Source organism: Geotrypetes seraphini, chromosome 1 (genome assembly GCF_902459505.1).
Source record: "Geotrypetes seraphini chromosome 1, aGeoSer1.1, whole genome shotgun sequence".
Lineage (NCBI taxonomy): Eukaryota > Metazoa > Chordata > Amphibia > Gymnophiona > Dermophiidae > Geotrypetes > Geotrypetes seraphini.
The window spans coordinates 121,407,266-121,433,542 of record NC_047084.1 but is presented as its reverse complement, the minus strand read 5'-3'; the positions used below and the strand labels follow the sequence as shown (position 1 = coordinate 121,433,542).

Genomic DNA, 26,277 nt, shown 5'->3' with positions numbered 1-26,277 from the left:
AGGTCTCATATCCAATAGTCTCTTTCTTTTATTTGCTGTGTTTTTGGCAAAGTCTGGTAAAAACCATATTCTTGATCCTTTATAATTTAGGTTTTTATCTTTTTTTGCAGCATTTAGTATTTCTAGTGCCTGTTGGTATCTCAGCATTTTGAAAATTATTGGTCTTGGTCTGTCTTTGTTTTCTAAATTTTTAATTGGGATTCTATGCGCCCTTTCTATTTCAATTGGTTGTTTCAAGTCTAATTGTAGTATTTTTGGAATTAAATTTTCAAGGAAAAGGATAGTATTTTTTCCCTCTAAATTTTCTTGTATTCCAAATAATTTAATGTTTTTCCTTCTTCCTCTATTCTCATAATCTTCCAGTTGATCTTTTAATTTATTTAATTCCAGGCTGTCGTTTTTACATCTTTTTGATTCACATTCTATAACTTCCATTTTTGATTCTAATTCAGTTGTTCTTTTGTTATTAACTTCCATTTGTCTATGAATATTTAAAATTTCTTCTTTCATTTCAGACATATTAGTTATAGTTTGCTTAAGCATTTGTTTGATTTGTTTTAGTTCTTCCATGACTTCTGCTTTGCTTAATATGTCTGGTTCTTCAATAGGAAGTGGTATCTTGCTTGGAGTTATTTGGTCTTGTTTCTGTCTTTTTGCAGATGTACCAGCCTCATTTTTGTTTTGTCTGGTGCTTGCCATATTGTTGTTTTCTTTTTCTTGGTTATTCTTATTTCTTAAATTTAGTCTCTTAGTTTTAGGTTTGGTATTCTTATGTTTTTAATCCCTTTTCTTCCAAAGTTTGGTTCTATCTTTTATAGTAGAAATTTTCTTTTCCTTTTTTACCTTTTTTCCTTTTCCTTTTCTCTTTCTCAGTTATCTGTCTCAATCTTAAATACTCCTTTTTTAATGTCTTTATCACTTTAATATTGGCAAAAAGGTTCTTTGAAGTAAGTGTCAGTTATTTGTTTCCAGTTCTATTGATGTGAAAAAATAAAAAAAAATAAAAAAAAAAAAAAAAAGAACCAGTAATCCTTTTTTATGGTTCTTTTCCCTTAAGCCCCTTCACTGTTTCAATGAAAGAGGGGGATATTCAGTCCAACAGCATTTCCTTCCTTAAATTTTTCTCAGACTTGTCGGGTTCTTCTACAGATTTAATTCATAACCTCTGGCAGTCACTCTTTTTTTTTTGACACCCCGCTTCAGCGCTGAATAAAAAAAAATTGTTTGGTAGTCCTTTCTTTTAATTCTCCTCTCACAAGCCCAATCGCAGCCCTGACCGAGGAGAGCAACACTTCATCTAATTCTCTTCCCTTTTTTTTGACAAACTTGAAGCAACTGTTTTCTGTTCACTCACAGCGTCTCTCAACTGCCTCGATGTCTTGCCGCTTCAGCTTTTTTCAAAAGTTCCGTTAACCCCTTCCTCTGTCTCCTCTCACACAAGCCCAATCGCAGCTTTGTCAGAGAAAAGCAATTTCAATTCAGTATTTTGTTTATTTAGTAAGATGCTATTTTTCCCTTGTCTTCAGCGTCTCGGTGTTCAATCACTGAGAGAAAACGCCGGTATTCCTTTCTCTCAGTTTTCTTCAATCAATCCCCCCTTTCAGCGTCATCGCCGAAGGGCAATCTATTTTTTCTTTTCTTTTTTTCCTTATGGGATCTCTTGTATCCGATCGGGACACAAAACTCCCTCAAAATTTCCCCACCAATCTCGCCATTCACCCACATACACCTCGCGGTCTCAGCGCTGCAAGTCTCATGTAACCGCCGAAAACACAAACGGCTCTCTGCCTTTCCGATTCTCGTCAGCTCATATCTCACCTCTACTACAGCAAATTAGGATTTCATTCTTTATCTTTTGTTCAGCTTCCTTTATATATATTTTTTATATAATTATTCAGAAGGAAAAAAATTTTTTTTATATTTCGTTGCCTGGGTGTTGAGGAGCTTCACGATCACACCTCCATCCGTGCTCGCGTTAAGCCACGCCCCCTCCTTACATTACTCTTAAATCTACCACCCCTCAACCTCAAATCATGTCCTCTGGTTTTACCATTTTCCTTTCTCTGGAAAAGATTTGGTCCTATATTAATGCCTACACAGATGATATTATACCTCCCATCATTTATATTGTATCTGCAGAATTGAAACTCTCCTATGCAGGCGTTATATCTAATCTAATACACAACTTATTAATTGCATTATACCAAAAAAGGTTCAAGGTGATTTATGTCCAAAGAAGCTGTAAAATTTACAGTAGAATACAAAAGCAATTAATAATTAAAATATCATCTTACTGTAAATATTATAACAAATCATATAAAAGATTTTCAAATGTTTCTGAAACCGTAAGGAATTAATATCAGTCCTAATGTGAATAGGTAGATTATTCCAGATTGTAATGGCAGCGTAAGCAAAAGTTTCAAGTTCAAGTTTATTGAGATTTTGATTTAAACACAATATCAAGTATTTTCAATGCGTATAACAATAATAATTTGGGGGGACAAATAAAACAGTTTAAAACCATATACATACAATTTTATCCATAATTACATTAAAGATACGTAAAGAATGAGAGGTTAAATTACATTTGATTTAAAATAAACAATTAAAATAGAATAACAATTAGAGAAGAACAATTTTTATGAAGACTTAGTCTAAGAGTAATTGTTAAGGTGAGACCTGATCTAAAAGTAAATAGGAGAATCAAAAGGATTGTCTGATCTAAGATTCATAAGCATCTTTATAAAGATAGCTTTTTAGATTACTTTTAAATTTTTCTAAGGAGGTTTCAGCGCGCAAATAGATTGGAAGTTTGTTCCAAAGCTGAGGTCCGAAAATAGAAAAGGTTGTGGTTCTTCTGGTGCCAATTACTTTCAGTGATGGAATGGTCAACAAATACTGATCTGTTGATCTAAGAGATCTAACTGGGGAGTAGGGTATTAAATATCGATATAAGAATATTGGAGTATTAGTTTTCTGAATTTTGAATGTTAACAATGCAATTTTATATGTTATTCCATGTGAAATAGGTAGCCAGTGTGATCATATTTTTTAGAGTTAGTAATAATTTTTATTGCTGTGTTTTGTATATTTTGTAGTCTTCGTATTTCTTTCTGTGTTATGCCTTGGAATAATGTATTACAATAATCTAGCTTAGAAATTATCAAAGAGTGAATTAGGACTGAAGGTCAGGGAGGTGAAAGTGGCCTTCTCTGAAATCCTCCCGGTGCCGAGAGCAGATGGAAAGAGACAGGATGATCTGCAAGCAATCAACGCTTGGATGAGAAGATGGTGCGATGAGGAAGAATTCGACTTCGTGCGCAACTGGACGGCATTCTGGGGAAGAAGCAGATACTATAGAAATGATGGCCTTCACCTCTCCAAACAAGGAGCGAGAGTCTTGGCAGATAACATGAGGAAGACCATTGAGAAGGCTTTAAACTAAGGAACAGGGGAGAGCCGACAGTCGACAGCCAGTTGATGGCCCGGGCATCAGATGATCCCAAAGATGGATCAACAAACAACTGCTCAGATAAATAGGATGATCATGTTGAAATCGAAAGTGACAAGGAAAGAGTACAAGAAGATACAAAAAGGGTTGTGAAGACTAAAAAGTCCAAGAAGGCAGCAACAAGGGAGCTCAGCTGTACACGAATGCCAGAAGCTTGAGAAACAAAATGGGGGAACTGGAAGCACTAGCAAGATGAGAAGAACTAGATATCATTGGAATAACTGAAACTTGGTGGAACGAAGAAAATGAATGGGACACAGCACTGCAGGGATACAAACTATATAGAAGAGATAGAATAGGGCAAAAAGGGGGAGGTATTGCCCTGTATGTTCAAGAGGGAGTAGAGCCTAGCAGAGAAGGGATGACAGACGGAAAGGATAAACTGGAGTTCCTCTGGATAAGGATCCCTAACCAGAGCGGAGCAGACACAAAAATTGGCCTCTATTATCGACCCCCAACACAGACGGAAGAAACAGACGCAGCAATGAAAGAGGAAATCAACCACAAATGTAGAACAGGTAATGTAACAATCATAGGAGACTTCAACTTTCCGGGGATAAACTGGAACCTAGGAACCTCAAACTGCGGCAGGGAAACAAAGTTCCTGGAACTAATAGGAGACTGCTTCCTGGAACAAATGGTGGGAGAACCGACAAGAGGAACCGCAACCTTGGACTTGGTCCATGACATGTTCTCAATTGTGGCCCCCCAGACTTGGAACTCTTTGCCACAATACATAAGAGATGAAAAGGAACTCAGTCTCTTTAAAAATAAATTAAAAACTTTCCTTTTTAAAGATGCTTTTAGTCTTTAACACAAATACTTTTAATTACTGTAATTAAGTCATCCCTCCTTATGTTTTTTCCTTGAATGTTCCCTTTCTTCTTTTCAAAACGTGATTATGTAACTTTTCCCCTTTTATCATTATGTGTTCTTGTTTTCATCTGTTTATGAGTCTGTTTTTTACCTTTTACTTAATACTATTTGTATGTTTTTTAAAATGCTTATATATCTTATTGTAAATCGATTAGTAAATTATGGATAGGCGATCCATCAAATTAATAAAATAAACATAAAACATAAACATAACTGGAAGGACATCAGATGTGGAAGTCATGGTCCCACTAGGGATGAGTGATCACAACAAGATCAATTTTAAAATCGGCATCGGAAAGGGGAAACGAACCAAGACTCAAACCACAACCTTTAACTTCAGAAAAGGGAATTACGACAGCATGAGAGCCATGGTTAAAAAACGGCTCAAGAAAAGGACAGCCGAAATCAAAACTGTTGATCAAGCATGGTCCCTACTAAAAACTACTATCACCGAAGCGCAGAATCTCTACATTCTGCAGATAGCCAAAGGAAGAAAAAATATGAACAAAGGAGAACCAACTTGGCTGACTAAAGGGGTGAAGGATGCGGTAAGGGAAAAGAGGAACTCGTTTAAAAAATGGAAACACGAACGAACAACGGAGGCCTGGAACAGTCACAAGGCAGACCAGAAGAAATGTCACAAGGCAGTAAGAGACGCCAAAAAGGTCTATGAGGAAAAGATAGCGCAAGAAGCCAAAAACTTCAAGCCCTTTTTCAGATATATAAAAGGGAAAAAAACAGCAAAGGAGGCAGTAGGCCCTCTCAATGATCAGGGAAGAAAAGGGTACATCAAGGAAGACAAAAAGATTGCCGATAGGCTAAATTCATTCTTCGCGTCTGTCTTTACCAGGGAAGACACTGCATCAATGCCCGAACCAGGGAAAGTATTCAAGGGAGAAATCAAGGATAGCCTCACCACTATCAGATCGAAAGGCTAAAAAGTGACAAGTTCCCTGGACCGGACGGAATTCACCCGAGAGTGCTAAAGGAGCTTAAGGTAGAAATCGGAGAGCTCTTACAATCCTTAGCTAATTTGTTAATCAGAACCGGGCGAATACCAGAGGATTGGAAGATAGCGAATGTCATTCCAATCTACAAAAAAGGATCGAGAGGAGAACTAGGCAACTATAGACCTGTGAGTCTTACATCGGTTCCTGGGAAGATGGTTGAAGCGCTAATCAAAGACAGCATATTGCAGCACCTGGAAAATTATGACCTGATGAGAGAAAGTCAACACGGCTTCAGGAAGGGTAAGTCATGTCTGACAAGTTTATTTCAATTTTTTGAGAAGGTGAACAAACATATCGATAGCGGACACCCGGTGGATATAATATACTTGGACTTCCAGAAGGCATTCGACAAGGTTCCACACGCTAGGCTTTTGAAGAAACTACAAAGCCATGGAATTGAAGGGGATATACTAAGATGGATAGCCAATTGGCTGGAAAGCAGATTGCAGAGGGTAAGCATAAATGGGAAGTTCTCGGACTGGGAAAAGGTGACAAGCGGTGTGCCCCAGGGCTCGGACCTTGGGCCAATCTTATTCAATATATTCATAAATGACCTGGAAGAGGAAACAACGAGTAATATAATCAAGTTCGCAGATGACATGAAACTATGTCGGTCAGTTGGATCACAAATGGATAGTGAAGAACTCCAGAGAGATTTGAACCAACTAGAGAAATGGGTGGAAAAGTGGCACATGAAGTTCAATATAGAAAAATGCAAAGTGATGCACTTAGGCACGAAAAACAAGGAACATGAATATAAAATGTTAGGTGTAACATTGAGCAAGAGCGAACAGGAAAGAGACCTGGGGGTACTGATAGACCGGACCCTGAAACCGTCAGCACAATGCGCGGCGGCTGCAAAGAAAGCTAACAGGGTGTTGGGCATGATTATGAAGGGAATCACAAGTAGATCGGCTAACGTCATAATGCCGCTTTACAGAGCAATGGTCAGGCCACACCTGGAGTATTGTATCCAACACTGGTCTCCCTACCTAAAAAAGGATATAACCCTGCTGGAGAGGGTGCAGAGGCGAGCCACAAAGCTAGTAAAAGGTATGGGAAATTTGAACTACAAAGAACGCCTCAGAAAACTGAGCTTGTTCACCCTTGAGAAGAGAAGAATGCGTGGAGATATGATAGAGACTTTTAAAATACTAAAAGGATTTGATAAAATCCAGCAAGATGCATCGTTATTAACGTTGTCAAATGTGACTCAGACGAGAGGTCATGTACTGAAATTGAGAGGCGACAGGCTCAAGACAAATGTCAGGAAGTTCTGTTTCGCACAGCGAGTGGTGGACACTTGGAACGCTCTCCCGGAGGAGGTTGTGACGGAGACCTCCATTATAGGATTCAAGGGCAAGTTGGATGCACACCTCCTTGCAAATCACATTGAGGGATATAGGTAAACAAGGTCTCATCTGGGAACATCTAGGTCTTCATTAGGAAACACCTAGTTAAGCCTCTGCGTGTACGAGTCACCGGACTGGATGGACCAAGGGTCTGATTCGGTGAAGGCATTTCTTATGTTCTTATGACATTAAGATCTTTTGGTTCTATGACTTTGGCTAAAGATCTGATGAGGCGTAGTTTATAGAAACAACTTTTAACTACAGAACTGATCTGATCATGGTAAGATAGTTCATGGTCCAATAATATTCCCAATATTTTTGTTGTTGTCACTTTTTGTAGTGGAAAATTGTCCAAAACAATTTGTGCTGCAAATGTAATGTTGAGCTGTCGTTTCTACCGTCCTCCTTTAATCTGTGGAAAATGTAGTAAGAAAGTACCACGTAATCTGCTGGAAGAATAATGCAAATGATCTGATATGATTTCAACCTAATTCGCCTCTCAGCTGCTTTATGGACCGTTTTAATGCTCAGCTAGGAAGCGTACTGGTTACAGGTTCTGTGGAAGGCAATTATCCAATTAGCAGAAAACCCAGGTTTGTGTTTAAAAGGTACGGAAAGCATGTGTAAGATTTTCAGACTGCAGAAAACAGTTACCAGAGAGAGCGAGAAATCGTACCTTAATCTGTTGAGAGAAGACCTGAACTTTATGGACCGTCTAAATGGTTAAATGAGGGACTCAGCTAGGGAAGAGTCCTGGTCACAGGGAAGAGATGACCCAAAGCAAAGATTCATTTAATAAAATACTGCTAGATTTTTTTTTTTTTTTATCATTGGATCATTGCCGAGTGTGAAAACATAAGTTATAGCTATAATACCAAGAAATTTGCTCCATTAAGCAAAAATTATAGCAAAATTGTGGCTTGAGGAACCCCAGGATGGGTTTTATAAAAATTTCAAAAACTATTTTCTGATCAAGCACAATTAAATTAATGGGGAAAACTTCAGTTTGCAACTTTAAGCTTTTCTGGACAACCCTAATGGATTCTTGGTGGCTGCTACAACGATTGGCAGAACAGCTTTCCATGCCAGTATGAATGCCTTAACAACTCTTGAGCATCAGGGCCTCTGCAAGCACCTCCAAGGTCTCGATTTCATTGGCCACTGGAGCAATATGCTGCAGGCAGCCTACAGCTCAGTGGTTTAGTATGAGTGCATCCTCCTATGCGAACATGTTCTCCAACTCAGCGTGTAATCTTGGAGTTTGCTAGGGAGCAAAGGGAAATAGAAGCACAACAGTCTAAAAAGATTTAAGGACTGGAGCTATTGAATTCCCTGCCCTCAACTATAAAACATCAGGAGGAGAAAATTTGTAAAAATGCAGAGGGCGGGGGGAGGAGAAAGAAGAAATTGAGGAAAAATGAAATGCATTAGGAATGGAGTGTAGATGGGCTGAGGAAAGTGCTATGAATGGCTTAAATGGTGAGAGAGAAAGTTTGCTTCTGACAAGGAGAGAGTGGCAGGACCCGAGCTTTGGATTTCTTGACATTAGATACAGTTTATCAGTTCAGCACCCCCAAGAAAGTTGTTGCTTTCAAGAATTCTAGGATAGAAATAATACTTTAGCACCATTGAAACTCTTCTCTCCCCCTTTTCTTTACTGTATGAACCTCCTTATTCTGTTCTCTCTTTATCTTCCAAGCCGGTGAGTAACACAGAGTCGGGAATTATCGCATGAATATCTGAGTGTCCCAGGAGCATGTGCGCCCACTGAACAGCATGTGTGTTCAGCTCAAACAGAGCAGCTAGGAATCCCCTGTTTGGTAATAAGCTCTGGTACACTTTGAATGGCCCCGGGATGTATGCATGAGTCCCTGGCACAGTGTGAGATATCACCGAGTGCATTGTCAGTGGCATATGTACATTCGATAATCAGCATGAAGCCCTAACACAGTGTGAATCTGGGCACACAGCCATGTATGCATGCCGTCTGATTTAGATGGTTTTCTCCAAAGGTAAGCACGTAGAGTGGGGCTGAACTCTTGGCTGATCTTCCTTACCCTTTGGAAATGTTGCTCAGAATTATATTGAATAAAATTGGCTCCAATACCAATTCCTGAGGATTTCACTACTTCCTGAGATTGTGGTGAAATCAGTTAGCTTAGTAGGGTTTAAAAAAGGTTTGGATAATTTCCTAAAAGAGAAGGCCATAGGCCATTATTGAGGTGGCTTGGGGAAAGCCACTGCTTATTCCTAGGCTAAGCAACATAAAATCCGTTTCGCTACTTGGGATCTAGCTAGGTATTTGGGACCTGGGGTGGCCACTGCTGGAAACAGGATATTGGGGAATTCTTATGTTCTTATGCCAATTGTAAATGAACATGGTAGGTTTTGTTCTGATACTACTGTATTCTCCTGTTTAGGGATCCTTTCTGTCTACTCCACTATTTCTGGACATTTTCCCTAAATCTACCACCTCAGTTTGTGTCCTCTAGTTTTACTGCTTCTATTTTTCTGTTTGTAAATTGATGCCCTTTAAGTATTTAAATGTCCAGGACTCTTCTCATACATCTCTTGCAATCCTATCATTTTTGCTCTTAAAGTCAGCCCTAAACTAACAGTAATAACCTACTTACTATTTGCTCAGAGGGACTGGGACTAATATTTCCTTAGATTACTCCTGAGTCTATCATCTCTAAACTTCATTCTATGCCCTCTCATTCCAGAACTTGTGGAATGAGAGGGCATAGGAGACCTTGAAGGTATCTGGAATAAAAACTGCACAACATCCAAGACCCAACAGTTCATCTGGAAAGAAAAGAAAGCAATTCCCCTCTGAGAACCTCATTGAAGTGGGTCCACTGCTCCTTATTGATTCTACCTATTAAACAGTGATGGTCTCCATTATGACCAGAAGAATTAGTTGACCGTTATGAATTCATTTTGCAGATGCGCAATTCTAAGGCAATAATTTATTTCAGGACAAAGTGATGGATGTAGTATCACAAGTTGGATAATTGTTCTACACTGAGAGAGCTCTCAGATCCATCTTCTAGTGCAAAAGGAACATTGGTCTTGAACCTGTGGTTTGTGTACCTCTGTTCATGAGATCTGATGTAGAGAGTCTCATTTACATTTTTCTGCTCCGCCTCCCCTCACTCTGGGCTGTCCTGTAATTCTTCAGTTTTCCTCTAATCTAATTTAATCTTAGATTTATATATGAGTCATCCCAAGATGGTAGGAGCCTGTCTGTTCTACTTGTGTTTATTTTTATTTTATTTTTGGGATTTATTCAGTCGTGAGGCTTTTCTATTCTGCACAGGATCCCTATTACGGGACATCTCTGGCTGTAAGCAGACATATTCTTGAGGGCAGATGTCTGTAGCCAAGAGGCAGCCTACTTTGCAGGGCACCTGCTTGGCCAGGAAGACAGGAAAGGAGTGGTGAAGGAGGAGAAAGAAGTGACAGAAAGACTTAACATGTTCTTTTTGTCTTTATTTACAAACAAAGACAAATCCAACATACCGGAACCTGAGCAATTCTTCAATGGAAATCAAGCAGAAAAATTAACATCCATGGAAGTGAGCCTTGAAGATGTATGCAGGCAGATAGAAAAACTAAAAACTGACAAATCCCCAGGTCCGGATGGAGTCCATCCAAGGGTTCTGAAGGAATTAAAGGAGGGGATAGCGGAACTACTGCAGCAAATTTGCAATCTATCCCTGAAAACAGGCGTGATCCCGGAGGTTTGGAAGATAGCCAATGTTACGCCCATCTTTAAAAAGGAATCAAGAGGTGACCCGGGAAACTACAGACCGGTGAGTCTGACCTCCGTTCCGGGGAAAATGGCGGAAGCACTGATAAAAGAAAACATCAATGAACATTTTGAAAGAAACGAACTTCTGATAACCAGCCAACATGGTTTCTACAAGGGCAGATCGTGCCTAACGAACTTATTGCACTTCTTTGAAGGAATTAACAAATGGATGGACAGAGGAGACCCCATAGACATCATATATCTAGATTTCCAGAGTGTGTACAGGCTGTAATAGCCTATAAGAAAAACTGGGGAGAGGGTTTCTCCATAAGTGGATTTTGAAGGTGTCTGGGGCCAAGGCCAGGGTTCCCCAACTCTAAATTCCTATTCCCCAAATTTTTTGACCCTTTATTTAGCTCAAAATTGCTTCTATAGTGGCCATCTTGGATTTCCCAATTTTAGAATAAAAGTCTCTACTGTATTTACCTCAAAACACCTTAGTTTGGCTAGAATTGCCTTAGATTGGACTCCTTAGGCCAAGATACCCATGCCAAATGTGTGCTGGATGAGGACCGTCAGTGTCCCATGTGATGAATGGGGGGGGAGCGGAATCAACTAGTGCAAAACTCAGTCGTGAAATTTGTTTGAATATATGTGAAAAATCAGCATATAATAGAGGAAGCAGGTTTAAATCAAAAATATCAAAGCAGGTTGTTGAGCAAGATGAGCTCTATAGGTTTGGGAGATACCTTGACTACATGGGTGGGGGACTGGCTAGGAGGTAGACTTCAGAGGGTGGTGGTGAATGGCTCCCCCTCCGAAACGACAGAGGTGTTAAGTGGAGTGCCGCAGGGCTCGGTCTTGGGCCCAATCTTGTTCAACATCTTCATAAGGGACTTGGCTGAAGGGCTTCAGGGTAAATTAACGTTATTCGCCGATGATGCCAAATTATGCAATATAGTGGACAAGAACACAACAGGACCTGACAACAAATCCAAGACCGATAGTATGGCACACGACCTCCTCCTACTGGAGAATTGGTCCAGGACCTGGCAACTAAACTTCAATGCCAAAAAATGCAAGGTCATGCACCTTGGCAACAAAAATCCATGTAAGACTTACACTCTTAATGGTGAGATCCTAGAGAGAACTGTAGCGGAACGAGACTTAGGGGTAATCATCAGTGAGGACATGAAGACTGCAACTCAGGTGGAGAAAGCTTCATCTAAAGCCAGACAAATCATGGGTTGCATACGAAGGAGTTTCGTTAGCCGTAAGCCCGAAGTCATAATGCCATTATATAGGTCCATGGTGAGACCCCATCTGGAATACTGTGTACAATTCTGGAGACCACATTACCGCAAAGATGTGCTGAGACTTGAGTCGGTCCAGCGAATGGCCACACGGATGGTCACGGGGCTCAGGGATCTCCCATATGAGGAACGGCTGAATAAACTGCAGCTCTACTCCCTTGAGGAACGCAGGGAGAGGGGGGACATGATCGAGACATTCAAGTACCTCACGCGCCGTATCGAGGTGGGGGAGGATATCTTCTTCTTCAAGGAACCCACGTCAACACGAGGGCATCCATGGAAAATCAGGGGAGGGACATTACATGGCGACATCAGGAAATTCTTCTTCACCGAGAGGGTGGTGGATCGATGGAATGGTCTTCCGAGGCAGGTGATTGAGGCCAGCAGTGTGCCTGATTTTAAAGCTAAATGGGATCGAAAGGTGGGATCTCTTCGCAAAGGGAGGTAGGGGAGGGTCATTGATGTGGGCAGACTTGATGGGCCTTGGCCCTTATCTGCCGTCACCTTCTATGTTTCTATGACCTGCCCATAACAACCTGAAAGCATAAGAGGAAATGGCACGTCAGGAGCTTGGCCACATCCTTGATGCAGTGAGAGCAAAATGAGGGGCCTTTGTCTTTTGGGAAGTCGTCCCTGGGACTCTGGAGGGTTTGCTACTGCAGTAACATAGAATATGACGGCAGAAGAGGGCCGGCAGCCCAACAAGTCTGTCCACTCAAGAACCCTCCTCCCTGGTGTACCCATCTTTTAGCACCCCCACCTGTTTGTCCCATCGACTTTTGAAATCGAGTACGCTACTAGCCTCGACCACTAGTATTCCTGGAGTTGCTAGCTATTTCGTTGTTGACCTTTTATTTAATTTGTTTTCTATCCCGTTTCCCCCAAGGAGCTCAGGATGGGTTACATAACATACGGTACAGTTAACAGGTTACAATTTGACATAGTTACAGTACAAGTTTGTATCCTACTACATAGAAACATGATGGCAGATGGGATGGAGGCAGGACCTTGACCTTGGAAGAGTCTGCCTCCCTCCCCCTAAAAAAAACCACACACACCTGAAAAGGAAAAGAGGATGAATGATGAACGTGGCATTGCTGCAACAATGTCCAAATGAATTTGGATTCAGGGGTGGGGGTGGGGGATGGAATCTGTTGTTCCTTTTCCACTAGAAATACCGAGGGACTCAGGACTTCACAGGGCTTAATAAAGTAATGTCACTAGTAGTTCAGTCTGCCCATCTGCTGGTAGGAAGCCATATAACCTACTCATTGGGAATGGTCTGGAGAGCCTCAAGGAAAGAAAATTAGCAGGTAAGATCTAATTTCTCCTCCTCTGTGATCACATTCACATTGCTAACCTGTAGCTTCTCTAGTCTCTCTTACATTGTTGGCCGCAAGCCTGGGATAGTTCTGCAGTAATTCTCTTTTGTTGTTGACCCATGAACTTTCTATTTTGTTAACCAGGGATATCTTTTATCTTATTGACTTACATTCTTTGGCTACCCTGGGTTCTCTCTTGGGTCAGTCTCTTTTTGGGATTTAGCTCAAAGTGAGTGGTATTCAGGTTCGGTATTTTCGTGTCCCTGGAGGGCTTAGAGTCTACTACTACTAATCATTTCTGCAGCGCTGTACATCTAAACATAGAAAGAGTCTGTATCTGAGAAAATAGAGGGTAAATGACTTGTCGAAATTTGCAAGGAGCCGCAATGGGTTGTTAACACCTGAATCCCTTGTTCTCCTCTCCTTCCACCTTGAGAGTGTGGGTTGTCTTTGATCACTCTTGTGTGCCTGATGACCTGGGATGTTGTGATTATGCCAGTGGTTTTCTACAAGTAGATTGGAATATTTGTAATGTCACATTGATTTGTCTGCCTCTCTCACCACAGATCCTGCAGAAACCAAGCCATGATCTGAAGCAGCAGCTAGCTGCATATTCTAAGCGGGTCGCAGGCTCAGTTACAGAGCTCATTCAGACCGCAGAGGCCATGAAAGGTAAAGGGAAATGTAGAATTTGGGATTGAGAGATGACTGGGGCAACAGAATTGGGGTTGGGGGAAAAACAGCAGAGAAGCAGGGTGTCAGAGGTCAACGGTGGGAAGGCTGGTATAAAGAAGCCTGGAGGTTATGAAAAGTCAAGAAGGCAAACAGGAGTGGATAAAAGGTTGGTGAGTGGGGTTTGAGGTCAGAAACAAAACCAGAAGGTGAAAGGTTGTGGGAGAGGATTTGAGGTAAGAGCAGGTATAAGCTGCAGGGGATGAGGAGTTGGGAGAAATTGGAGTTGGAGACACTGGCACAGATAAGAGTGTTGGAAGAGGAAAATCTGGAAAGGGGGAGATTGAAAAAGTTGGCATTTTTGAAATACCACTCAAGGGCAAACAGACTCTTAAAAGTAAGAAATGAAGTAAAGGAACTGCTGTGGGGTTGGAAATTCAGAGCAGATTGAAAAAGGAAGAGGAGGTTGGAGTGGCAGGGAAGATTAGGCAGCAAAGGACAGGACTGGAGCTGGATTCAGAAGTTCTGAATTATTTGGGCTCTGTCTGCTCTTCCCTGTCTTCAGGCACTGAGTGGGTGGACCCCGAAGATCCTACTGTCATTGCTGAGAATGAGCTGCTGGGAGCTGCAGCAGCTATTGAAGCTGCTGCCAAGAAGCTGGAACAGCTGAAACCTCGTGCCAAGCCCAAGGTAAATAGCACTTCTGTAAGATTAGGTCCCATGCAGTTGTTCAGGCTTTCAGGATGCGGTAGTTGTACTGGTCTAGTTGTGATCAGGCTTTGGACCCCTTTTTGTTATCCCTCTTATGATGTGAAACTGTTCTTTTCTGGTTGATGATCTGGGTTTCAGGCATCATCAGAGGATATTGGTGAGTGCACACATGACCATCGAGTCTGGCAGCTGAGCAGGTTTGCCTCTCCTGTGCTGCTTTTCAGCGTCTTCCCCATTCCCTAGTTAGGTTTCAGTAGTTGTATATTTTCTGGTGAGCCTGGAGAGATGTATGTGTGGCGCAGTGGTTAAAGCTACAGCCTCAGGGTTCAAACCCACGCTGTTCCTTGTGACCCTGGGTAAGTCACTTAACCCCCCCCATTGCCCCAGGTACATTAGATAGACTGTGAGCCCACTGGGACAGACAGGGAAAAATGCTTGAGTACCTGAATAAACTCATATAAACCGTTCTCAGCTCTCCTGGGAGATCGGCATAGAAAATTGAATCAATAAATGTCCATCTGAGAACAAATGATACAGGTACGTAAGTAGCAGGCATTGGACTGAACCAATATGCTTCTCTCTGGAGGCATTGCAGCAATAGCCTTCTAGTAAAGATGGCACAATCCTGATTGTAAGATGAACTGGTTCTTTTCTGATATTTCTAGCAAGCAGATGAGAGCCTGAACTTTGAGGAGCAGATCTTGGAGGCTGCAAAGTCTATCGCTGCAGCCACCAGTGCATTGGTGAAGGCTGCATCAGCTGCTCAGAGGGAGCTGGTAGCACAAGGCAAGGTAAGCAGTGAGGTGATGCATTCAGGGGCTAAGAAAAATGGTATTGAAGCGGAGGATGATCTGGATGTCTCATTTCCAACTTTGACAGGTCGGTGCTATTCCTGCTAATGCACTGGATGATGGACAGTGGTCTCAGGGTCTTATTTCTGCGGTAAGTATTAATGACATTTCCTTTCAAGACACTGGATCATAGTTGTGTTGATTTCATAATGCTGCTTCCTCATTCTCTGTAGGCCCGGATGGTAGCTGCCGCCACCAATAATCTGTGTGAAGCTGCTAATGCTGCAGTGCAAGGCCACGCTAGTGAAGAGAAACTCATCTCCTCTGCCAAGCAAGTGGCTGCGTCCACGGCCCAGCTCCTTGTGGCTTGTAAGGTGAAGGCGGACCAAGACTCGGAGGCTATGAAGAGACTTCAGGTGAGTCTCCAACTCTACCCCAAATCTCCTCCTAGCTCTAAGACTTTGTAATACTATGAACCACCCAATTATTCAGGCCTCCTTTGTTAGAGGGGACTTGAGCCCTTCATTCTGGGTTCCTTCTTAATTGTCCCTTCCAAATTTCTGTGACCAGTCTACGTCCTCTTTTTCCTGCTCACTGATCTGCCCCAAGGCTTCCAAACAGCAGCAACACACAAGCTTACGTTCTGAGGTAGCAGCGGTAAATGTGTGAGGTAAAGAGAGAGTTCATTCCCTTACGTTAAAAGGAGAGATATAAGAACATAAGCAGTGCCTCTGCTGGGTCAGACCAGAGGTCCATCACTCCCAGCAGTCTGCTCATGCGGCGGCCCATCAGGTCCAGGACCTGTATAGTAATCCTCTATCTATACCCCTCTATCCCCTTTTCCTTCAGGAAATCATCTAATCCCTTCTTGAACCCCAATACCGTACTCTGACCTATCACTCCCTCTGGAAGCGCGTTCCAGGTGTCCACCACCCTTTGGGTGAAGAAGAGCTTCCTAGCATTGGTTCTGAATCTGTCCCCTTTTAATTTTTCCGAATGCCCTCTCGTTCTTGTAGTTTTCGAAAGTTTGAAGAATCTGTTCCTCTCCACTTTCTCTATGCCCTTCATGATCTTGTATGTCAGAGACCAAGTCTTAGAGAATAGTCCGTCTAGCGCAATCCCCTGTTTCCAGCAGTGGCCAGCACCCAAAAAGTAGATACCCTCAGGAATATGAGAGGTTTTCCATATGTCTACCTTAATGGTTTATAGGATTTTAAACCCAGCTACATGAACTATTTTTACCATGTTCTCTTAGGGTTTCCGCAGTTGGCATCATGCTTGTGCAGGTTTCCGGCTCTCACTGCATCTTGTCAGGTAGAAACCAACATTTCAGCCATCATGCTGTGAGGTCTATATAATAGGACTTTTCCATTCTATAGGAAAGAGACCAACTGACTTTCCCACCAAAATTCAAATTGGTGACTAATGGACTTTTCTGTCTCATTCACTTCAAGCTCCATCCAATGAGGACCTACTATATAAAGACAAACTTCAGACTTCACCGCATGCCATGGTGAAAGTCACAGCATGATGGTTGAAATGTCGGTTTTACCTGCCAAGATGCAGCGAAACCCAGAAACTTACAAGTATTTTTATCACATCCTCTGGCAACAAATTCCAGACCTTAATAATGCGAAAAAATATTTTTTCCAAATTTTTTCAAATGTTACTACTGAGTAACTTTATTGCGAGCCAACTAGTCTTTTTACTTTTTGAATGACTAAACTGACTCCATCCTTGTATAATCTTCTATCCTTTCTCCCCTTTCCTCATAAGGTCATCATTCCATCCCCTCTATCATCTGACTTGCTTTTCTGTAGACCTTTTCTAGCTCGGGATACAGCGGCCAGAATAGCACACTGTGGATCTACCCCAGGGGTTCTCGACTCAGTCCTCGGGAAACCAAGCTAGTTTAGTTTTCAGATATCCACAATGAATATGCATGAGATAAGATTTGCATAGAATGGAGGCAGTGCTTGCAAATCTCTCTCGTGCATAGTCTTGAAAACCTGACTGGTTGGAGTATATCCTGCAGGACTAGAAGTAAGCTAGCATTGTCTAGTTGATAGTTCAGATTCTTTTTCACCGCCTTGTATTTGGAGTGGTCAGAGCAGCTGCCTGAGGTTGTGAGTTCCGTTCCCACTGCAGCTCCTGGTGACTCTGGGCAAGTCACTTACCACTTCACTGCCTCAGGTACAAAATAAGGACCTGTCTAAAATGTGTAAACCATGCCGAAAAAGCGGTATATCAAGTCCCATCAACATTAAATTTCATTTTCAATTTGGATCAGATAGAAATCTTAAACTCTCATCTCGGCACTATTTCTCTTTCTCCATTGAGAGTCATTGAGCCTTACTAATTCATGAAATCTTTCCTAGCTAGTAAGCAGTCAAAAATACAAGAGTGATTTTTCATAACACAAAGAACGTTTAACATTTGAACCGAATTTGATAACACCCCCCCCCCCCATCAGTTGCTTTCTATCTTTTAATCAGTAGAGCATTTGCTTCTGTCCTATAGCCTTATAATTTCCTTCGGATAAACAACCACTGAAAATCCAAATACACTAAATCGACTGGCTTACCAGATTGGTGAGCAAGACTTCCCATGATTAAATCCACATTGAATCTTTCCCCTGAACCCTAATTTTGGTGGCATGTATTCAGTTTCTACTGTTTTACCTTTTTAGAAACTGGTGTTAAGTTAGCCACCCTCTCATCTTTGCGTATGATTGACACCTGTGCCCTAGAGCTTGGTCCAAATACTGCCTAAAAATTGTCTTAACACAAGGCCTGCGGGCCGAATCCGGTCCACCTGACCATTTTATGTGGGCCATGGAGCAATGCGGCATTTTCATTGCCTCTCCCAGGTGTTTTATCTCCTGGCCAGCTCCCTCCTTCTCATTTCTGCAGTGTGCACAAAGCCGTAGGCAGCGGCTCGTTGTGTGTCCCACGCCTCATCCGGAACCATTCCCTCTGACGTTGCAACATCAGAGAGAAGGCTTCCGATTCAGGCGCAGGACACATGTAGGAGCCGCTGCCCGTGTCTTTGTGCACACTGCAGAAATGAGAAGGAGGGAGCTGGCCAGAAAATAAAACACCCGGGGGCATAAAACACCCGCCGGAGGGAGACACCTAGTTGTGGCACAGAATGGAGGGAGGGAGAGGGGCGTGTTGGGACTCAAGAAAGAGGGAGTGCAAACTTCAGACACATGATAGAAGGGAGGGGGCATGAACTTGGGGACATAGAATGAATGGAGGGAGAGCCATGGAATGGAATAAGGGCGAGAGTGAGGGAAAGAGATGCTGAGGTGAGGCAGGGAATAGAAAGGGAGAATTGGGTGTCTGAGAGAGAGAAAGAGAGATGGTGCACATGAGATGAAGAAAAAGGAGAATTGTTGGGCAGAGAGAGGGAGGGAGAGAGAATTATTGAACATGGTGGTGGGAGAGGAGTGAGGTAGAGAGATGCACTGGAATTGGAAGGAGAGAAAGATGCCAGACCACGGAGTAGAAGGGAATGAGGGGAGAGAGAGATGCAGGACTGCAGGGAGGAGAGATGCCAGACCGCAGAAAGGAGAGGAGAGAAGGAGAGAGATGTTAAACCTCGAGAAGAGGGAGGGATGGAGAGAGAGATGCCAGACCATAGGAGAGGAGAGAGATTCCAGGCTATGGGAAGGAGAGAAGAAAGATGTCAGACCATATGAGGGGGGAAGGGGGAAGACAAAGTTGTCTGACCATGGGAGAGGAGATGAGATGGTGCACAGGGATGGAGGGGAAGGGGAGACAGAGGGAGAAGATGGTGTACAGCAATGGATGCGGCAGGGAAGAGATAAGAAGAAATGCTTCTTATGGATAGATGGGAATAGGGGAGAAGAAAGAGGGAGGAGATGGTACACATGGATAGATGGGAAGGGAAGGCATGGCAAAGTAGATTTTGAGACGAAAGTTGAATGTTAAAAGTTAATGTTAAAGATGGATGTATGGCAGAAAGTGAAGGAGAGAAAAACAGCAAATGGATAAGGTGGCCCTAGTTACCCAGTTAAGAGCACAGACAGAAGGAAGTGCAGCCAGAGACTGGGAAAGATAGTATGAAAACCAAAATCCCCAGATAACAACGGTAGGGGGAATGATTTTATTTTCAATTTAGTGATTTAATTGTGTCACTTTTGAGAATTTACTATTTTGCACTGTTCAGGAAGAAATGCATTTTTTTCTTTTTCTCTGGGGTTGTACTACATGCAGAGTCTTGAATCTTAGGGTTTTGTTTGTATATATTAGTACTTTTAGGTTTTGGTCTCATATTTGCATAGGGGTTATCTGTGTTCTACTAGGAATCAATGTTGAGAAGCATATAGTGTAGTTTAATTTTGTGGTTAACCATAGGCGTTGTTAGTAAGATTATATTGTGTGTTTATATGAAAAATGAATGGAAAAAATGGTGTTACAATTAGTACTATTATGGGGGCGGGGTCTGGTCTACAACTTAGCCTATGTTTTAGATTTCGGCCCCTTAATGTGATTGAGTTTGACACCCCTGCTCTAGGGTATTGTGTTGGAAGGGTAACATTATATGTTAAAAAGGGCTTGAAATCTGACAGACTAAAAGTTTTGCAGGACACAAAACACACCTTGGAATCTCTATGGATAGAAATTTCATGTGTGAAAGGGAAAAGTATAGTATACTACTGTCTACCTGTCCAGGACGAACAGACAGATACAGAAATGTTAGAAATTTGTGAAGCTAACAAACTAGGTAACACAATAATAAAGGTTGGTTTCACTTATCCCGATATTGACTGGATAAATGAAACATAAGAACATAAGAATTGCTGCTGCTGGGTCAGACCTGTGGTCCATCGCGCCCAACAGTCTGCTCATGTGGCGGCCCCCAGGTTGAAGACCTGTGCCCTAACCGAGACCAGCCCTACATGCGTTTGTTCCGGTTCAGCAGGAACTTGTCCAACATAAGAACATAAGAAATGCCTGCACCGGATCAGACCTGGGGTCCATCCAGTCCGGTGATCCGCATATGCGGAAGCTCAGCCAGGCGTACCCTAGCGAATACATTAGTCACTCGTATCCCTCAATATCTCCTGCAAGAAGATGTGTGTCCAATTTTCCCTTAAATCCTAGAATGGTGGTTTCCTCCACCAGCTCTTTCGGGAGAGAGTTCCAGGCGTTCACCACTCGCTGTGTGAAGCAGAACTTTCTGACGTTTGTCCTGGCCGTGTCCCCTTTCAGCTTCAGGCCATGACCTCTGTCTTGAATCCCTGGAGCTTGTTTTCCCTTATAACAGACTCCGGGAGAGCATTCCAGGGCATGAAAGGGAGATAAAGTTCCTACATGAGGATTGTTTTATGGACCAGCTGGTTCAGGAACCAACAAGAGAGGGGACATGAGCCATATGGTTGTTATCTCCCTTCATATTTCTATCTAGTCTGCCTAACCTTACCTTCCTCTCCCTTAGAGATCCAAAGTACTTGACACAACCTTTCGTTTCATCTCCAGCACCTCCACCAGGAGCTTGTTCCAAGCATTCACCACCCTTTCTGTGAAAACGTATTTTCTGAGGTTACTTCCTTCATCCTCTGTCCCTTCATTCCAAAGTGTCATTTCAAATGAAAGGCTCGCCTCATGTGCATTTATACCATGTAGGTATTTAAACATCTCTATCATATCTCCCCTCTCTCACCTTTCCTCCAAAGTATACAGATTGAGATCTTTGTCTGTCACCATACACCTTATGACAAAGACCACATACCATTTTAGTAGCCTTCCTCTGGGCCAACTCCATCCTTTTACAGTGTTCTCCCCAGAAATATTTTCCAGCCGGATGGCATGAAAAAGTAGCCGGGTGGGGTGGGATGGGGAAAATTAACCCCCTCTTTTACTAAGGTGCGCTAGCATTTTTAGCGCACGCAAACCCCTGCGCTAAACGGGAAAACTAAAGCCAGCTCAATGTTGGCGTTAGCATCTAATGCACGTGGTAATTCTGCGTGCGCTAAGCACGCGCTAAAACCACTATCGCAACTTAGTAAAAGGAGCCCTAAATGTATACTATTTTTTATTAGTTTATTATTATTTTCCAATGCTCAATATGATTTTCTTTTTTAAGGTTTGATACTTGTGCCAGAATATTTTTACTAAATTTAAGAAGTATCCAATTCTAGAAGGGAATAATTAGATATTTGCCCTCTTTCAAATGGTATAGAGGTTTAAAAAAGGGAAAGACGTTAATGAAGTCATTAGGTTCAATCTAGCCATTTATTTCTGCATGAATTTAAACAACTAACAAAAAAAGGTAAATATAGTTCATCCAGTCATATAAGAAATGGCTCTACAGCAGGGGTGCCCACACTTTTTTGGCTTGCGAGCTACTTTTAAAATGACCAAGTCAAAATAATCTACCAACAATAAAATTTAAAAAAACACAAAGCACACTGTACGCAGAGAAAATGTCAGCAAGGAAGGAGGGAGGGGGCACAAACTTGGGATACATAAGGAAGAGAGGGAAGGGGCATAAACTTGGGACATAGCATGGAAGGATAGAAGGAAAGAGATGCTGAGGTGGAGGAGGGAATAGAAAGGGAAAATTGTTGAGCATGGGTGTGAGGGAAAGAAATGGTGTACATGGTGAAAGGAAGAAAGAGGAGAATGTTGGGCATAGGAAGAGAATTGTTGGACATGTTTGTGGGAGAGGAGTAAGGTAGAGAAAGATGAGAGGGAGAAATGTTGGATGTGGTGTTGGAGAGGGAACAGTGGGAAGAATGTTGGACCTGGTGGTGGAGGTAATGGAGGAAGAGATGTCGCATGGTTCTGGAGAGGGGTAATAGAAGGAGAAATGTTGGGCATGGGGCTGGTGGACTGGGGTAAAAGATGCTGCACACAGTCCGGGGGGATGAGAGAGGGAGAAATGTTGGATGTGGCAGTAGAAGGAGTTGGAGCGATATATCCTGGATCCCTCTTTCTTTCCTCACTTCCTTTACAGCAAGGGAAGGAATGAGAGAGAGATGGTGGACATAGCACATGGGGGTGGAGGAGAAAGGAAGAAATGCTGTGCAAGGTGGGGAGGGGTAAAAGAGTATGCTTTGTGTAGTTTAATTTTGTGGTTACCATTATGTATTATGAATAAGATTATATTGTGTGTATGTGAAAAATGAATGGAAGAAATGGCATTTACAATTAGTACTAGTATGGCGGCTGGGTCTGGGGTGGAGCCTGGGCAGTGCTTTTGGGGCCCCCCCCCCCAACAAAAAAGGATTCCACTAACTGGACCTAGTGTGGGAAGAGAAATGGTAGACCTGCTGGGAGGAAGGGGGACGAATGACCGCATCCCAGAAATTTTGGCATAATTTTGCATTTTCAATTTTAAAAATCCTTATCTCCAAGATGCAAACCGAGCTATTTTCTACACATAGCTATTTAAGTTTTTGCATACAGGCCCCTTATATTAGCTTTTTCACTCCTTTATATTCATATGACACATGTTCACCATTTTTTAAGTTTTCTCTCTCTCTTTTTTCTTTTTTTTTGTGCACTCAGCATCTTGAACATCCCTGTTTACCGAGTAGACATACAAATTTTGGTTAGGAATGATTCACAATTACTATGCTAACAAGAGCTAAACAAACTTTAAATAACTTTACAGTAACTTCAAATCCTGGGGGGAAAAAAATACCACAGTACTACTGTACCTGCACATTTTTTCCAGTAATAAATTACTAAATATAAAATAATATCAAAACATATCCACAAATGAATTTTGGCCCTTTGAAACCAAGTAATCAGTCATATCAATCATGGAGTAAGATGTCACTCACACCCCTATAAGTACAAGGCCAGACCAGTCCACCTGACTTCTACTACCGGCAACCCCCCTCGCACAATGACCTCACCTACTCGAGCTCCCGGAGATTCCTTGTTCGCTACAACGTAGGTGTGGGACAGTGTGGTGGAGAGTGCGAGGTCTGATTTGTTCAGTGTCCTGTCCTGCACCATAGGCATCCTGCGCTGCGGTGAAGTTTCAAAGCAAGAGAAGGGGAGGCTTCCCTTGCGCCGTGACTTTTTTTGCGTCATTAGGCATAGGTCAGCAAGGATGAAAACTTACAACTTGCTTTGGGCCTTCCTCGTTGCCGGGTCCTGCCTTCGCGGAAACAGAAAGTAGGCAGGACCCGACAGCGAGAAAGGCCCAAAGCAAGTTGTAAGTTTCCATCCGTCGTTAACCAGTTTCCTGCCTTAGCCCGTAGGGAACTCATGCTTCGGGGCTCTAAGGCAGTGTTTTTCAACCTTTTTTGGGCAAAGGCACACTTGTTTCATGAAAAAAATCACGAGGCACACCACCATTAGAAAATGTTAAAAAATTTAACTCTGTGCCTATATTGACTATATATAAAGTAATTCTCTTGAATAGGAATCAAATAAACACAAAGAAAGTATTTTATAATTACTTTATTATGAAATATTAAGTAAACAGAATAGTGAAAAATTATAAAATACTTTATTCAGTGCGAAACCTGGGCCTGTTTGGCTGAACACAAAGCTGATATTCTGGCTGGAATCGAAGAAAGACACACACGTAGCTCTTCGTCAACAGCTCTCAGTCTCTCTCTGTATTTGGTTTTTATAGCATACAAAAATAGACAAATATACCCTCCATCCTTTTTATTAAACCACAATAGCAGTTTTTAGCGCAGGGAGCTGCGCTGAATGCCCAGCGCTGCTCTTGACGCTCATAGGCTCCCTGCGCTAAAAACCACTATTGCGGTTTAGTAAAAGGTGACCATATTGTAAAATATAGACAGCAGATATAAATTCAGAACTGTGCATAGTAAGTGAAGGGAAGTTTTCATCTCTGGGAATTTACCCAGTTAACTATTAAGTTATTTGGGCAAATTCCTTTGAAAACTGTGATAATACTGCCTCCACTTTGCTAAATTTAAAATAAAATCATTTTTCCTACCTTGTCTGGTGATTTCTGGTTGCACTTTCTTCTTCTGACTGTGCATCCAATCTTTCTTCCCTTCTATCAGCCTGTATGCTTTCTCTCCTCCACACCTCATTCCCTCCCCCAACTATTTCTTCCTCTCTCCCTGATCTTTCTTTCTTTTTTTCTATTTCTCTTCTTTCCTTCTGTTTCCCTGCCTGCCCCCTTTCTTTCTTTCTCCCTGCCATTCCCCAAGCCACTGCCACTGCCACTGCCATCGGGGAACAGGACCCACCAATGGATAACAGGCCCCAAAGCCGACGCCGACGCATGTTCTCCCTGACGTCAATTCTGCAATCGGAGAGGAAGTTCCGCCCAGCCAGGCAGCGATTGGCTGGCCTGAACTTCCTCTCCGACTGCAGAATTGACGTCGGGGAGAAGAAGACTTATCGGCTCGATAGATTAGATCGCCAAGACAAAGTGAGTCCTGGGTGATCGACTCACTTTGCCTTGGCGAGCTACTGGCGCCCCTGCCTCGGGCCCCCTGTCAGCTCCGGGCCCCTGAATGCAGGACTGGTAGTACTGCCCTGATGGCGGCCCTGCAGCACACCAGGCAACACTGCTCTAAGGTGTGCGTGCCGGTTTCCCTTCTCTTCTTCCCCCCCCCCCCCCCCGCCCCGGGACGTAACTTCCGGTTTCGGAGTGAATCCGGCACGCATACCTTAGAGCCCCGAAGCATGAGTTCGCATCTCCAAGCCGGTGAGAGATGGTATTTTGGGGGAATTTTTTTATGTTGAGCGGCTGCAACATCCTGATAGATGACAGCTGGGCGGTAATCTAAATTAGCTGGGTGGACCGCCTGGTTAAAAAGCCCTGGGGAGAACACTGCTTTTATATCTTTTTGAAGGTGCGGCCTACAGAATTGTACACAATATTCTAAATGAGGTCACACCAGTCTTATATAGAGGCATCAATACCTCCTTTTTCCTACTTGCCATTCCTCTCCCTATGAAACCTAGCATCCTTCTAGCTTTCACCATCACCTTTTTAACCTATTTGACCACCTTAAGATCATCACATACAATCACACCCAAGTCCCGCTCTTCTATCATGCACATAAGCTCTTCACTCCCTAAACTGTACTTTCCCTTGGATTCCCTTGCATGACCTTGCATTTCTTAGCATTAAATCTTAGCTTCCAAATTCTGGACCATTCTTTAAGATTCACTAGGCCCTTTCTCATATTTATCCACCTTGTAGGAGACTATTGAAAACCCTGATGGTGTGCACACCATCAGGGTTTTCAATAGTCTCCTACAAGATGGATAAAGCTCAGATTTAAAAAAAATAAAATAAAAAATTAGGTTTATTTTATTTAAATCAGGGTTTTTTTTTATTTAAATTGGATTTTTTTTTAATAAAATTCTTTTTTTTAGGTACAGTCTATCTGAAGATAGTTTTCTATTTAAGATATTATAATCCAAAAGTTATTCATCATTAAATAAGAATTTGTTTTTAATAATGTAGCATGAGACAATTTTTGGTAAATGAATTCCATTAATCTATTCATAATATCATGGGCATGATTTAAACCAAACCCACCCTTGTCTCCTAAATAGGAAATCATGAAAATGGGGACAGAATAAGCCTGGAATGAACACAGAGGATCTCTAATTAGAAAATGAATGGCTTAAAACAGGCTAAGGCCAGTAGTGGGCAGTCTTGCACGGTCTGTGTCCTGTGTATGGCAATTCGATTTAGGATGGGTTGGGGAGGGCTTTGATGGAATCTCGAGTGATAGTGGGATGGTTAGGATAGGCTGGAGTGAACTTTGATGAATCTTTAAGATGGGGCCCAGAAATATTAAAAGAAAAAAAGACAAATTTAACCAGGAATGTATAATGCGCAGACTGGATGGGCTGCCAGTTCCTATGATACTGACCCAGCCTGATAAGCTAAGAACTGATAGACTAAGGGCTCTTTTTACTACATTGCCACACACGCTAAACGCTAATGCCTCCATTGAGCTTGCATTAGTATTTT

The 26,277-nt window shown here is 42.3% G+C and overlaps 1 protein-coding gene across 2 annotated transcripts in view; it reads left to right on the top strand.

Annotated features, from left to right (window-relative positions):
* Window positions 1–26,277, top strand: part of TLN1 (talin 1) — a 690,102-nt gene that overhangs the window by 628,203 nt on the left and 35,622 nt on the right. For both annotated transcript variants that reach the window (XM_033937496.1, XM_033937486.1), the window contains 5 exons: window positions 13,705–13,810; window positions 14,376–14,500; window positions 15,187–15,312; window positions 15,401–15,463; window positions 15,546–15,728. In XM_033937496.1, coding sequence (XP_033793387.1) covers window positions 13,705–13,810; window positions 14,376–14,500; window positions 15,187–15,312; window positions 15,401–15,463; window positions 15,546–15,728 — 603 coding nt within the window. The remainder of the gene's footprint in view (window positions 1–13,704; window positions 13,811–14,375; window positions 14,501–15,186; window positions 15,313–15,400; window positions 15,464–15,545; window positions 15,729–26,277) is intronic.